At 44.6% G+C, this 15,846-nt stretch overlaps 2 protein-coding genes and 1 long non-coding RNA gene across 8 annotated transcripts in view; 2 read left to right on the forward strand and 1 right to left on the reverse strand.

The window, feature by feature from the left end:
* LOC135909122 (uncharacterized) overlaps positions 1-2,122 on the reverse strand; it is a 38,600-nt gene extending 36,478 nt beyond the window's left edge. The window contains exons 1-5 of one of the 2 annotated variants that reach the window (XM_065440951.1): positions 1,676-2,121; positions 1,484-1,590; positions 1,253-1,390; positions 918-1,026; positions 23-157 (exon numbers count right to left, since the gene is read on the reverse strand). In XM_065440951.1, coding sequence (XP_065297023.1) covers positions 23-157; positions 918-1,026; positions 1,253-1,390; positions 1,484-1,590; positions 1,676-1,913 — 727 coding nt within the window. In that variant the 5' untranslated portion in view covers positions 1,914-2,121. Of the gene's footprint in view, positions 1-22; positions 158-917; positions 1,027-1,252; positions 1,391-1,483; positions 1,591-1,675 lie in introns of both variants that reach the window. The other variant, XM_065440952.1, reaches the window with a different exon arrangement.
* LOC135909140 (uncharacterized) overlaps positions 1-3,438 on the forward strand; it is a 40,179-nt gene extending 36,741 nt beyond the window's left edge. The window contains exon 3 of the long non-coding RNA XR_010566589.1: positions 2,984-3,438. This is a non-coding gene — a long non-coding RNA (uncharacterized lncRNA). The remainder of the gene's footprint in view (positions 1-2,983) is intronic.
* A 10,581-nt stretch (positions 3,439-14,019) lies between these two features.
* LOC135908830 (putative pseudouridine transporter) overlaps positions 14,020-15,846 on the forward strand; it is a 47,765-nt gene continuing 45,938 nt past the window's right edge. For 4 of the 5 annotated variants that reach the window (XM_065440665.1, XM_065440673.1, XM_065440683.1 and 1 more), the window contains exons 1-3: positions 14,020-14,125; positions 14,234-14,334; positions 14,945-15,106. In XM_065440665.1, the coding sequence (XP_065296737.1) occupies positions 14,275-14,334; positions 14,945-15,106 (222 nt within the window). In that variant the 5' untranslated portion in view covers positions 14,020-14,125; positions 14,234-14,274. The remainder of the gene's footprint in view (positions 14,126-14,233; positions 14,335-14,944; positions 15,107-15,846) is intronic. The other variant, XM_065440689.1, reaches the window with a different exon arrangement.

Here is a 15,846-nt window from a genome sequence, read left to right on the forward strand (position 1 = left end):
TAAAAACAAGCAAACATTTTACCTTTTTGAACATTTTGTAGGCTCACTTGAAAAACTGTGCCATTAGTTGCATCCAAGTTGTTCAGCACTAGGCTTGATTGCTTCTGCAGAAATGCTTTCTCTGAGTGCGCAGGAGCTGACCTGTATTCAGATAGAGCTGAAAAAGGAATAGTAAAGCAAATAAGTGAATTAATCCCACAGATGGCAACTAGTGTTCACTAATGAACATTTAGATCGGCTGCTGGCATGAAAACATTATTTGCATTATGTGAAAGTAGGTAAAAACCAAGTGCTTTGTAGCACTTTGCAAATCTACAAAAAAAATATTTTCACATTGTGCTATAACAATTTACAAAGTTGGTTTCTTGCATTACGATTATTTATCTCATAAGAAGAGGTACTCCAAACTTGCATCAAGTGAAGAATTCATATGCTGCAAACGTCTCATAATGACAGCCTATAATGATGCTTGCAAATGAGTGCTGAAAAAATGACCACAGGAAACTGATATGCATGACAAAGTGTGGTTGGGATTGTCTGTGAAAGTGACAAAAAGAAATGGTACCAAAGACTGCCGTCACCTACACATTAAGTAGGAGATTGAACACTGCTATATAATTATGATCACATGCCGTTACCAGCGCACTTTTCTTAGAACCTACACAACTCTGGCAGGCAATAACAACTGTACTCACCCCACCAACACTGTTACATAATGATCGGAGTCTACCTCTCCTCAGAGTTTGTTTCTGGGCAGGACTTGCACACTATTTCAGCATGGTCAGTGCCTTTAGTGTGTGTGGTTGTGCTTGTGACAAGACCAACAGCAACAGTTTAGTTTAACTTGCCTGCTTTTTCGAGCATTGGGATTAAAGTAGGATTAAAGTTGCTTGGAGTGCAGCTATAACATAACCTACCTAGCTTGCTTAGCTCGGCACCACATGGATGAGCCAGCAGAATGGAGCCATCTGATGAAACATGAGGAATTGTAGCAAGGCAACCACCAGTGAAATTCCAGTTACACTCCTTCATGAAAAGAAAACAGTAATAAGCATATTAATATACTAGTAAGTGAAATGGGGTCGCAAGCAAGTGCTTGCATGATAATACCACAGAGTGTGGGTCCAAAGCCTACAGCGCAGTTTTCAACTCGCACGAAATGAAAACATTACAAGGTGCGTGTAAAAGTTCCACTGCTTTAAGCTTCATGCTGTATATATTAAATCACATGCTTGCACACGTCATTGCTTACTCGGTAGCAGAACGATTCAGGTTGCGTTTGCATTAGCTCTAGTAGGCTCTGATGAATTTTCATGTTTCTCAGCCCTGTGCGAGGTTTCTTTGACATTAGGACGTCCGCAATGCCTTGAACAGCACTTGCAAAGGGACCCTAAAGAGAAAGAGAGCACATGTCAGTGGCGAAGTAGCCCCATAACGGCATTTTAATGAGCTTGCAACGGCAGGAACAGAGCCAAATACGTACCTTGCGCTTGACAAAACCACGGTAAATGCCGATCGTTGACTCGAACATACGTATTCTTTTATTTAGATCAAGCTGATATTGTAAGCACGGTTCTACCGCGGTCGAAACTGTAACAGATGTGAAGAAACACGCTATTTCATATCTGATTATATGGCAAAAACAATGACGCAAGAGCGCTGCATGAAAACATACTCTTGTTAGGAACTGACAGAGGCAGCGTCAAATACTGTGCGGACAGCTTGTTCCGTCGAGAATCGTGGCATTTCAAGGTCAAGAAATGCGAGAGTCCGTCGCCATCTGTTGTGATATCGACTCCAGCACCCCCAAAGTCTGGTTGATATCTTGCGTCGACGCTGAAATCAACGAGATCAGCTAAAGCATGTTCTGTAGCGTTGGGCCACACCGGTAGCAGTTTCGGCAGCGAGTCCATGGTGTGACTTGAATGCCATCAACCTTAGTTTTACATTCCGCTTAAAGATTTTAGAGACGCACGTAAGTAACCATAATTGTCGCAGGGTATCTTTCATAATTACCGTGCCAAGCTAGCAGACAAAACATGTACACACAGCATGGTTTACACAGGCTAGTTTACAGTTCACACGCGCGCATCACGCATCATGTGGTGTGGGAGCGATGACGATAGGGCTGTCGGGCCAGTCTGGCCAGTCGGGCTATCGTTGAGAATTATTTTCCTACTTTCTTTTAATCATATTAAAGTGAAAAGACAAAATCGCAAGCGGAAACCTATATTCAGATTGAATTTAAATTGGAGTTTTTTACAGGTTGTCGTTAAATTTTAGCAGCCAAAAACAGATTCCTCAGAGTAAGAATGGCGAATCTCAAAGGCCATGCTATAGAAAAGCCATGTATTGAAAGCACCATGACATGATACTCGAGCTTTTGCGTTTAAAGTCACACACACACACACACACACACACACACACACACACACACACACACACACACACACACACACACACACACACACACACACACACACACACACACACACACACACACACAAAAAAAAAAAAAACGCCGTCATATTTTTGAAGTCGACTAATAGAATCTTTAGCACTCTAGCATTTCAGAAGACGAGCAGCAGCAGTATTCTCTGTCGGCCTCTTCCAGGGTCAGCGACGACGCTCTATGGATAATAAAATGAGATCTTGAAAGCTACATTTTTGCTGGCTGCATGAGGCAGAAACGGTTGTGAGAGCCGGAAAACGCCATAGACGTCAGGTTTTGAACGTAACTTTCGCGAGATGTCGGTGTCTACCAGACTTGTGCTATATCACAACGGACGTTTTAATGTCATTCGAACGTTCGAATGACATTAGCATCGAATGACATTATTCGACTGCTGCACAGTCGAATAATGAAATTTACTGCATGTTTCATAGGCGCCGACTTAGCCGACTGCGCTAGAGTTACAATGATGTCAACAGTAACTTCCTTACCCTCCTTCTTACTTTTTAAATTTTTTTCTTCTTTCTTTAGGTTCTATAATTGGTTTCGAATCTGTTTCCTCAGCACACCAGCCCGATGCGCTGACTATTCGACCATGGAGTACCAAATGACCCAGGCAAGCGGGGAAAACGGTTGGACAGAAGCATACAAACATACACTGATAGTCCTCGGAAAATGCGTCACGTATGCAAAGAATGTTCATATTTCTCTAATGGGCAAGTTTCACTAGGTATGTGTTACTAGGGCCAGTGAGCATGTGTCGCCGTTCAATGAACTTTTTTGAAATAAGTGCCACTATGAGTATGTACCACTGTGCATATATGTGGCGCTCTTCAATGAACCTGTGGAGACGACATGGCCTGTTGGACTGCCTTCACTTTATTGACGGCTTTGCGAGCCAGGGCATGGCGCCAGAGAAGGAATGGGGAACACGGTACCTGTGTTGCGGCCGCACCGTTGTTGTTGTTGTTTTCCCTCTGCACAAGTGGCACATAGTGCACAAGTGGCCATGGGGGATCAGCCAAGAATGAGTTGGTTGGTTGGTTTGCCTCCTAGGGTGGTTCATAGCCACCATGGAAGATTGGATAGAGTTGTTGTTGTTGTTGTAGCCTGTGGCACGTGTGGCTCCTACCCACGATGGGCGATTGGCCAAGAAATGGGTGGATTATTCCAAAATAATATAGAGCATAAAGTTCCTAATATCTATGGGAATAGCATTGAATATGGTTGAATTACCGGCTAAAATAAACTCTGGAAGGTGCTGTTGAATGAGTAATAATTATATTAAAAGTAATAAAAAGATAGAATTTAGCAGGGCATTCGTTTAGATTCTGTAAGGAATGTTTGGACAGCGAAGCATGCATCCCTGTGGCTGAATCCCAAAGTGGACGCCCCGAATGAAAGAATTGCAGGTTCTGTCAAGTCCAGGCCAATTCTTCGAAAATGTATCTCCAACAATCTTTTTCTTAACGCAGCAAAGCGGTGACAAGATAGAAAAAAGTGCTGTATCGTCTCCTCCTCCTCACAAAAAGAACAGAGGGGAGAGGGAACCAAACCCGACCTGTGTAAATAGAAATTTAGGGAGGGAATGCGGCAGCGTAATTTGGTGAGGCAGAGCTCAAGCATCTTTGTGTAACAAGATTCGCTATGCCAGGGAAATGCCAGGTGTTTATACTCTGGAGAAGCTGTCAAATGTGGGTTTGATAAGGCTAATCTAATTGATCTCACCCGAAATCTTGCCGCCGTGATCTGTGCTGTCACTGGTAGAATAGGAAGAACAGGGCCGGATAGTGATGCATGTGCCAGTGAATCGGCAGTTTCATTAAAAAACAAACCTTTATGACCAGGCACCCAAATCAAATGAATACATTGCACATGGGCAGGAACTAGTAAGTGGAAGAGTTTTAGCATGGGTGACTCATTAGTAGCGGTAAGGCAAGAGCATACAGAAAGGGAGTCAGTAAGAATAGCAGTCGTTGTAATCATTTGGTCTAATTTACGTAAAGCTAGGATTACTGCTAACAACTCGGCCAGAAAAATAGGCACAAAATCAGGCAATCTTAAAGAAAAAGACCAGTCGAGCGCAGGACAAAATATTCCAATGCCGGCTTTTTCCTCGCACTGTGAGTCATCTATTGCAATGATAATGTTTGTTTCTAGGCTGCCTAGGTGGTCTTGCAACATGGCGTTTAAGGTGCTGTAAGGGAGTAGTTTCGCGTGGTTCGGGAAAATGTCGTCGAACCTGATCTCTGGGTAATTTGAATGCGTATTATTAGGAAGCACATCACAAATTTGCACATTTAGTGGTTCAAGTAATGTTTGCACAAATATAATCTGTAGTCTGTGAAACCTGGGCCAATGAACAGGAAAAAATAATTCTGGGTCGGAGATGAAAGTCATTTGAGGACGGTTTAATGGTGATTCATATAGCCTTAAGAAGGTCTGAACGGTCAGAAGGTGAAATCGGCACAATATGGGTGGGATTCTTGCTTCCATGTATAATACGGCATTTGCAACGTATTTTGGAAGGCCTAAGCACAGACGTAGTGCCTCTTGTTCTAACAAAACTAGCGGCCGAAGCTTGTATGATGGAATACCTGAGAATAAAACACATCCAAATTCTAACACCGCACGAACGTACATTTTATATACCATCAAGAGGGATTTTCTGCGCATACCTGTTCTTCGATTGCTTAACTTGCGCAAAATGCCCATTGTACGAGCTCCTTTTGTCGCAATATATTCAATATGTGGCCGCCAGTTAAGATTTCCGTTGTAAATAACTCCAAGGTACTTTAGTGATTCTACTTGTGAGATATCTTCGATATGGTAGTTCAGCGATATGTATACTGGGTCTTTAACTGGAAAAACAAGTATAGCACACTTATTAGCATTCAGGTTTAAGTGTAAGCTATCCAGCCAGTGTTCCAGTTCCCTTAGATACGACTGCAAAATTTCGTAAAGAGAGTATATGTCACTAGCCATACCAAAAAAGGCAATGTCATCAGCATAAACGTAGGTACTGACTCCTGGGTGAACGGGAATTCTGCTCAGTAAAATATTAAATAATACAGGTGAGAGTACCGATCCCTGAGGCACACCTCTTGTTTGCTTATGTTTTCTAGAAGAATAGCCGCTTCGAAAACAATAGAATTCCCTGTCTTTTAAAAATTCATGTACCCATGCTACAATATAATAGCCTGGAAAACAATGGCTCTGTAACCGATTTGTTAAAATTGTGTGTTCAATGCTGTCATAGGCTTTACATATATCTAAGGTAACTAAAGCCGCGTATTGCTTTTTCTGTCTGGCGATGTTAATTCGACTTTCAAGGTCTACATGCGCGTGCCATATTGAATAGCCAGATCGAAATCCAATTTGGCAAGGACTCAACAATTGATTTTCGACAATAAACTCTATTATGTGTCCGAGAAGCACTCTTTCAATAAGTTTCACTATGTTTGATGTCAACGCGATTGGTCTGATGTTGTCGATAGTGTACCCTGCCACTTGCTTTTTAAGTAACGGAATAATTTTGGCGATCTTCCACTCTTGTGGAATCCATGCATTGCTAACAGAGTAGTTTACCAAGTTCAGAAGCTTGAAAGAAAATCTTTAACAATGCATTTGTTATTCCGTTCGGGCCAGGCGCTGTAGTTGGCAACGATAACATAACTTGTGCTACTTCCGAGTAGGATATCTCTTTGTAGTCCGATAATGCAGGAGTAAAAACAGAAGCTTGAAGGCGCGTTGCGAACCGGCTCTCCAATCCTTTAGTCAATAGCTCTAAGGACTCCTGCATTTCCCGTGAGGTATAGACGATTGAGTCTACATTAACGCTCATTGGGAGTCTGTTTCTAAACCGAACGTAATTAAATAAAGCACGTTTGTGTTTGGATTTAGATAGATAATCGAAATGGTTTTTATCGTACTCATCTTTTGCACGTTTGAAGGTTGCAGAAATAAATTGATAATCTTTCCAATTTTGTGGGCTCTGATTATGTACAAGTTTTTTCCAAGCAGCTTTCCTTCGTCGATAAACTCGTGTGCACGCACTGTTCCACCAAGGACTAGATGGGGAACGTTTAGCGGTCTGAATTACAAATTCAGACTTTTGTAGGGACATCTGTAACGCTGAACAAATATTCAAGCCAATTTCTTCGTTATTACAATTAGTTAATGATGTAATGGTGCAGCGCAAGCAGTCTTTAAATTTTTTGCAATTCACAAATATTCTGCCGTGTCGATCAACTGATGTTAAAGGGCATGCAATTTCAAAGTATACCGGAAGATGATCACTGTTTGTACCGAAATCAATCGTAGTCCAAGATGTCACGGCGACGCTTGTGCTAGAAAACGTCAAATCTAACACTGAGCGAGATTGCCCACGGATAAAAGTAGGTCATCTGACATTAAGGCATGAAAGATTTTTATCTATGGTCCAGTCCCATAGACGTGTCCCACATGCATCTGTTTTGTAACCCCATGACACGTGCTGCGAGTTGAAGTCACCAGTAAGGACGACTTCATTTTTGCAGCTGGCAAGCGCACTATCAAATTGGTATGTACTGTGTACGACCGTTGGGAAATAAGCATCTATAATAGAAAATGAATGGTAGCCTGGAATGTTAAGGTGCACTGCCAAAATTTCACATTCTGGAGACATTAACCTGAAAGCTATTTTCGCCTTATGACAGAATTTAGATGATAACAAGATCATTAAACCACTTCCTAGTGAAAGGCGATCTAATCGAAAAGATCGAAAATCTTTAAAATGAAAAATTTTCTCAGGAGTAAGCCAGGTTTCTTGTAAGATTATGACGTCAGGATTAACTTCAGTTAAGCAATTTAAGTCTGTTGAAGCAGATAACAAGGAACGGCAGTTTCACTGTAGCTCTTTTAAAAAAAGCTATGGGGATGATCTAATTGATATTCAGCGACTACCGTCGCGATGAACCTTCTTGGCTGCCAGAATGAGAAATAGGATTACCCTTTTTGTTTTTGGTATAAGGACAAGAAGTAGTTACTGGAGACCCAGTTCGCTTTTGCGGCCTGATATCATGATCCGTTTCCATGTCGACCTGCCCGTCTGACTGACGTGAAGAACAAGGATCGGATTCTACAAATGTTGGGTCCAATGTGGTGCTCGGCGCTAGGATTGAAGTGGCTACCTGTTCTGCAGCACAAACAATCGATCTGGTTATTGGTGTGGCAGCTGTTTGCAACAGCTGTGTCATCTGCGCAGTAAACACTTCTGAAATACATTCGGTAACACTTGTGACAATATGTTGCATAGCCTTTGTCATTGCTTTTTATACTGGTGATTCAATAAGTTTAGGCAAGTTGTCTTCATGGAAAGTAGATTGCCTCGCAGTGACGCCAGCGTATCCAAAGGCTCTTTCCTTGACGACTGCAATAGCTTCTCGCCGCGAACAACGTCGCCTGTCAATTATCTCTAGTAACTGTATTTCGTTAGCTCTAGCCGAGCAGCTTCCATAGTCAGCCGCATGGTTTCCTCCACATATGCAGCACGTCTCGGTTTCAGCTGTGCATTCATTGGGGGAATGATCGTCACCACAGGCGCGACAGCGTCCATTTGATTTGCAGCCTCCTGCACTATGGACAGAACGCCAACAGTTCCGACACTGAAGTGGACGGGAAGCGAGAGGTTCCACTCTAAAAATAAGTGGCCACACTTTTAGTTCAGATGGGCAGGACATGCCAGCAAACGTAGCAATAACCGATTCTGTGGCAACTTTTCCCCCATTTACAAGTCGGTTACATCGGTATACAGCTATGACGCCAGTATCAGACAGTTTATCCAGAGTCTCAATTGGGCTCAATCGAGAGTCTACGCCCCGGACAATGCCTTTAGTGCATGCTAGATGAGGAGGAATGAACGCACTCACCGGGACAGATGCGAAAGTCTTACATTTTAAGAGGTCTGCAACACAGGTCGAATCTGATGACCTACAAACTATCCCACCTCTTCCAAATTGTCGGACATCGCTTATTATCTGGAAATGATGCGTCATGGCTTGGAGCTCGACCTGAACAGCTTGTGGGTTGTTCATCCGGATGAATCCACCGTTCGAGGGCACCAGCGCGACAGGGATGCTGCTAACACCCCTGCGGAAGAAAGATTGCAAAGGCAAATCATCAGGAGAAAGGGAGGCAGACCAAGGGCTGGGCCCTTGCCCAGGAGAGTTTTTAGACATCAGTGCTGATTCAATCACGAAATAAGTCCTACAAAGATTAGAAAAGTGAGATAACTAGGTCAAATCCACCCAAAACTCAGCCAAACCACCAAGCAAGTTCCAGCTTGGGCACACCGGGGCGGAGAACCGAACGAGTCCACGGGGCTGCTGTCGAACGGGCTTTCAAGCGGGCAGATCTTCTTCTGCCTGGATAGAGTTACTGGAGCCGGCTTCGTTCTCCTCCTTGCGTGCCTCTCGCGCTCCCTGAGCTGGTGGCGAGAGGCGCTGCCACAAATGTCTTTGACGCCAACTTCGGTATTTGTCACTTGAGCCACTAAGGCCACAAGGTGTGTGCCAATGATCAATGAGCCTCTTTGATGCTAACTTGGGTTAATGGGTATCACAAGCTGACTGAATTTGACTCTGCAAAAGTTTCTTTTGTTTATCTTCTATTCAACGTTTCAAACTGATAGCACGTCGGCTATTCCGATCCGGAATTGCCGACGTGCCCCAAGTGTGGGATTGCCCACGTGCCACTAGTTTGAAACACGGGGAAAAGTGAGCACGATTCAGAAATCCATTGCACACTCTTTGTTTGCACACTCTTTGTCTTCGCGGTAGGACGTCCAACGCCTTTTACTCCGGAGAGCTTTAACCCGGCAGGACTCGAGAAAAATTTTTGAGTCAAGGATACTCGGACCATAGCCACGTCCGTCTTGGCGCGAATAGCTATTCTGCGAACTAGTCTTATTCATGAAGTGCGTGGTCCTTTACATAGACCTCCCGCGCGTCCTCCCGTGTTCACACGGCGTTCATTCGCTTCCGCTTTACCTCTTTCTATTTCCACTTTTTCTTACCCTCTGTATAGGGTAGCAAACCGGAAGCACGTGTGGGTTGACGTCTTCGTCTTTTCTTTTCTTACTTTCTCACACTCTCTCAAGCTTGTGTAGAAAAAAAAGAGAAATAAGAATAAAGCGAAGTGAGAACATGTCCACGCGCCATTGAGCGCGTTAGCAGCGCTCTCGAAATGAGTTTCAAGCAACTAACCCTACCATTGCGCGACATGTAGTAGCTATACAGTATTGAGTAGTATGTTTCGAATACGGAGCTCAGTTTGCAATTCGAACTTAATTAATCAGACCAATAGTTATTAAGACCAATAAGACCAATCAGACCAATAGTTATTAACTTCGGGAATTTACTAATCAATAATAATAGAAAAAAATGCTCTGGTTTGCGGACGCCGACTGATGACATAACACTAGGTGTTGGCCCCACCTCTGCGGCTCGCAGTTTTATTTGTTGATAGCTTGACAGACATTACCTGGGATGTCTTATATACTACCACCGGGGTGAAACAAAGCGAGCTTTCTTCTTAGCACTATCTAGCATAACTTGTTGGCTTCGTTTGCCTGCGTTAAAGTGATAACAGAGGATTCAGCACTGCTACCGAGGGCACTTAATGTATGATTTTTCAGAATGGAACTTCAATGTGAATAAGGAATTCTCCGTCAACATATATTTACATTGGAATATATGGAAAGAATTATTACATTGGAAGGAACCAATAAACGTTAAAATATAATATTCAGGCGGTACACTAATAGCGAAAGAGAAAAAGTATCAGTTTCACCCGAAACGCGAAGCATTGATAGCGATAGCAAAGTAGTAGACAACTACATGCATGAAGGTTCATAGATTTATCGGCTGTATTAATTGTAGTAAACGTTCGCTTACTAATTCAATTAACAAGCATGGTGTCACGCGCGCTCAGAGAAACATAAAGAGATCTCACTTGGAGACCACGCACAGGCTGCCCGAACACCGGCTGGATGAAGAGGGCCGGTAGCGGAGAGCGAGCGCGTCGTGTTGCTTCTCGCGTCTACGCGACTCCGAAACTTGAGATTGTGCAACCTCCAACACTAGGCGTCCGGGAAGACAGCACACATGCAGCCACCAGCCACCTCGGCTCGCCCAATCATTGCACCTGCCGCAGATTCCCACCAGGATACAGCACCGCATATCTACTGTAAGGATTGGGAGGTCAATCCCACCGTTCGAAACCAGTTGTCAAAAGATTGGAGTCGGGCATGAATTAGATGGTAGCTGGCCCATGCCGTCGTCCAACTTATCCACGCTGAGGACGTTGTTGAAGGGAAGGACTGCTTCTCATCGAGAACGAGGAATATGGGTTTATTTACAGTATCAACAGTATCTACATAAGGACGTCGCAGTTCATCAGTCTAGCATGACTGCGAGAGAAAGTACCTTGAGCAGCCGCACAACAGCGGTTTATAAACACTCGGTCCTCCCTCGATCCCTAGGTGAGGGAAACGTTAGACCAGTCATCGTAGACGAGCCCCCTTTTTTGGGAGGGCTTACACACACACACACACTTCCGCACAGGTTCACGGTCCCCACCGAGTCAGACGGTCTTCGCAAAACTCGGGGCTTACGTCAGGAAAGGCGCATCTTATTTCCCGAGCTGACTCCAGCAGCGCGGCCGCCGGTTCTCCATTGTCTTGCGTCTTGAAGGGCGCGTGGGATGTTGCCGCCAAATATGTTCCCTCGGCAACTCCCCCGCTCGCGGCAGACCAGGTCGGTGGTGGCGTGTTCATTCATGAAGCCTGGTTCGTCGAACTCATCTCGGCAATCCCGCGACGCAGAGTGGTGGACGTGGCGCATTGTCCTGCGGACACAGTAGACTTAGTGACGCCGTGTGTCTAGAGGGTTGCGGTGGCGTTCCAGGAAAAGTTGACGCCGCTGTCGCGACTGGCTGGCAAAACTCTGAGTACGCATTGCACTTTCCTTTCATATCCTGATTTTCGGACTAATATTTCCCATTTTCATTAATTGCCTTTAGCACTATTTGATAGCTAACCGCGAGTTCTTGTTAATGTCCCGCCATTTTGCGGGTCCATTTCGAAGATAGTGCAGTCTGATTAACATTAAGAAAATTTAGTTATGGAATTTTACGTGCCAAAACCACGATTTGATTATGAGGCACGCCGTAGTGGGGGACTCCGGAAGTTTGAACCACCTGGAGTTCTTTAACGTGCACCTGTATCTAAGTACACGGGTGTTTTCGCATTTCGCCCCCATAATGCAGTCTAACTAACCTATAGCGCCGCTGCAGTCTAATTAACACTGCGGTGAAAAGCGCGTGGTGGTATTATACCGCCATTCATGCGGTGGTACCGGGGGTAAGGAGAGCGTTTTCGCAGTCTTCCCTCGGGACAGCTGACGCAGAAGTCGCACAGGCTGAGACGCTGCGCCTCCGATCGCATACGCTGCACTGGGTTCCGAACACCGAGGTGGTCGTTCCGAACTGATCCTTAAGGAAGTGGCGCTCGAATTGCTAGTTGGATCCCGTACGGATAAAGCACGATGGTAAAGGGAGCGCCACCCATAAAACACAGAGCAACGTAGTGCCACACATGACCACTTCACAAAGTATGTTAAATGCATTCTTAGCAACTGGGGTCAGTTTTTCGTTAACTTTTGTATTCAGTTTACTTTCGGTTATTCCTACATCCAGGTGGCATAGCGACGACGACGACGACGACGACGACAACAACAACAACAACAACAACAACAACAACAACAACAACAACAACAACAACAACAACAACAACAACAACAACAACAACAACAACAACAACAACAGCAGCAGCAGCAACAACAACAACAACAACAACAACAACAACGACGACGACGACGACGACGACGACGACGACGACGACAACAACAACAAAAAAAATAAAGGCAGTGGCCATATGGTGGCAAACGCGAGAGAAATGCACTAGCATTACGTCGCACCTCTTGAATTCCCGGCCGGATGCACAATTTAAACCGCGTTCACCACATTGCAAAGTGTTGTTCAGAAGCTCACTCGACACCCGTCCTCCCTCAACGAGGAGAGAAATGCAACTTACGGTGACCCGGGCGTGCCACCGTTAGTTGCACTATACATACATACATACATACATACATACATACATACATACATACATACATACATACATACATACATACATACATACATACATACATACATACATACATACATACATACATACATACATACATACATACATACATACATACATATTTATTCGTACATCGCTCTTCTAAGCTCTCCCATCCCTTCTCTACGTCTATTGCCTGACCGGCTTCCAACACTTCATACACGTACACTTTTTTCCCAACTTTGACGCTGCTTATGCTCACGCATGAAAAAAAAGAGAACATTTCGTTAGGTTAACATCTTCGTCTGTCATTACAGTCTCTCTCTCTATTGTAACGGGAACTTAAGCCATCAGGCGCACATTTGAATCGTCGTGCGCTTTAAGAACGCAGTTATGTAAGTTCACCTAAGTTCCGTTCTGTGATCGACATTCTTGTGCCTTTTGCATGGGTCGGCACGGCAGTCATCAAACCTCCAGCCTCGAATGCTTTTACCCGCTGGACCAGACGCGATCAGAACTCCGTACCACGCCATATACTATCAGCGTCAAATGAAAGTTGAACAGCGGAGTGCGTGGCCCAAGCATAAGTGAAGATACAGTGTGCGCCGTCCAGTCATCACCATTGACTGGCACGCACATCCGGTTTGGCCGCACTGCGCGATTTTCCTCTAGTGAGATAATTTCGCTTCTGTTCTGGTTCTTACATTTGAAAGGGAGAAAATAAAAAAGTGAAAATGAAGCCAAAATAATGCAGTTTACGGCGAGTCTTGCCGCACAGATCGCCGAAACCACAAGTGCTGTCGACGACAACAGCGGTGCGCGTGGTGCTGTTTGCACCGTCATCGCAAGGTAGGTTCGCCCGCGCGGCGCAAGCGATGACGGTGCAAATTGCACCGCGCGCACCGCTGTTGTCGCCGACAGCACTTGTGGTTTCGGCGATCTGTGCGGCAAGACTCGCCGTAAACTGCATTATTTTGGCTTCATTTTCACTTTTTTATTTTCTCCCTTTCAAATGTAAGAACCAGGGCCGCTATTTTGTAGCGATGCCTTATGCGTTATTCTATGCTATTCTTATCATCCACCGCACGCGGCCGCCTGATCGCTTTGATAATGTGGGCAGACCGTCGCTCTGACCAGTGGCCAAGCGCGAAAAGTCTGAAAAAGCATAGAATCGAAAAAGGCATCGCTACAAAATACCGGCCCAGAACAGAAGCGAAATTATCTCACTAGAGGAAAATCGCGCAGTGCGGCCAAATCGGATGTGCGCGCCAGTCATAGAGTTTCTAAATAAATACTAATATGAAACTCTATGGCGCCAGTCAATGGGGATGACTGGACGGCGCACACTATATCTTCACTTATGCTTGGGCCACGCACTCCGCTGTTCAACTTTCATTTGACGCTGATATAGTATCAAGTACAAGCCATTGCGCGTACGGGCGCAGCCTCTGCCTGGGACACTACGAAGAAGAAGAAGAAGAGCGTCACGGTAGCAACAGATTTAACAGGTAATTCTGCGCTATTCAATGCTATTTCAATAGCTATTAGGAAACTTATGCTCCATAATAATTTCGAATAATCCACCCATTTCTTGGCCAATCCCCCATCGTGGGTAGGCGCCACACGCATCACAGGCTACAACAACAACAGCAGCAGCATGGCCGCAATGAAGAAACCTGCACACAAGACCTCGTTTGCCGTCAATGCTCCCCCTGAGGTCGGTGGACGACTTGTTTAACGTTTGTGCAGTCTCAGTGTCGGAATAGGCAGGCTATGGGCCGCGTAGAAGTGCCTCATTTCAGGCACCGGAGTGAGGTGGGGCAGGGGATGAGGGGGATATATCTCGCCTTAACGCGTATGCCATTGTGAAAGCCAGCAGCAAAGTTGGAAACGGCCTACATGACGTAGGCCATTTCTAAGAGGCGGATTGCAAGGTTTTCCGCTTAGAAGCTGCCCCGCGTACAATGAATTTCAGAACAAAAGTAATGTTTCATGCTGCCCAAGGCGCCAGTTATCGCGTTTTCGAGCGCTTAGCGCTGGACACAATTTCAGTGCTCTGGGCCGCTATTTTGTAGCGATGCCTTATGCCTCATTCTATGCTATTCTTATCATCCACCACACACGGCCGCCTGATCCCGTTGATAATGTGGGCAGACCGTCGCTCTGACCACTGGCCAAGCGCGAAAAGCCTGAAAAAGCATAGAATCGGAAAAGGCATCGCTACAAAATACCGGCCCTGCTTTCTGCTCAGTCACTATCTTGCCCACTGCTTGTTTACCTGTAAACGCATTTTGTTCCGAATGCTCTCGAAAAATTTCGTATCGCAGCATCGCATTCCCCCGGTGGAGGGACAGTCCTTCCTGCTCGCCACGCAGCCAGACTCGGCGGATCGAAACCAGAACAGAAAGCCACTGCTTGCGCCTTCTAACATCTTCGAGTCAACTCTTTCGTACACCAGAAGGCAAAGCACGTCTGCTATAATTGAGCAAGTAAGTGCGAAAGAGCTTGGAGGCAGCACTAAAAAATTATCGCGGATACGCGCTTCGCCACTGGTTCACGATTGTATCCGAAGGCTTCCCGTTAAGAGGAAGTTTTAGCTCGGGCCCAACTCCGACGCGGCCTATTCAAATATATGTAATTCGCAGGAACGCTTTTCTGCGATAACCCCTCGACCGATTTTAATGAAATTTGTTGCATTTGAGAGAGAAAGTTACATTCTAGTGACTATTGAAGCAGAATTTTGATTTAAAGCCCGAATATAGCGAAAAGAATTTTCAAAATTCGAAATTTCGAAAAAGAACACAGATGCACGAGGTTTATAAATTAATAGCTCCGCATCAAGAACAGATATCGTGGTTCTGTAAACGGAATCCATTCGATCATTCAAAGCGGGCAAATTCGATATGTGAATTTATGTCCTACGTGAATGTGTTGCGTTGGTTACAAGGGTTCTGCAAAAGCTGTATTTCCATATTACTAAATTTTTGATATTGCTGTATAGCATATCAATTTTGTCCGCTTTAGATGTGCTATTAGATGCAATTCACAGAATTTTGATTTCATTTTTCCTTGCTGAGTTAGAGTTGTAAACTTGATATCTTAGTTTTCTGAAAATGTTCGATTTTTCTTATCTTAATAAAAAAAATTGACAATGTAAATTAAAAATTCGAAACCAACAGTCACTAGATTTTAAGTTTTTCTTTTAAATGCAACAAACCTCGCAAAATTT

Source organism: Dermacentor albipictus, chromosome 1 (assembly GCF_038994185.2).
Source record: "Dermacentor albipictus isolate Rhodes 1998 colony chromosome 1, USDA_Dalb.pri_finalv2, whole genome shotgun sequence".
Classification (NCBI taxonomy): Eukaryota; Metazoa; Arthropoda; class Arachnida; order Ixodida; family Ixodidae; genus Dermacentor; species Dermacentor albipictus.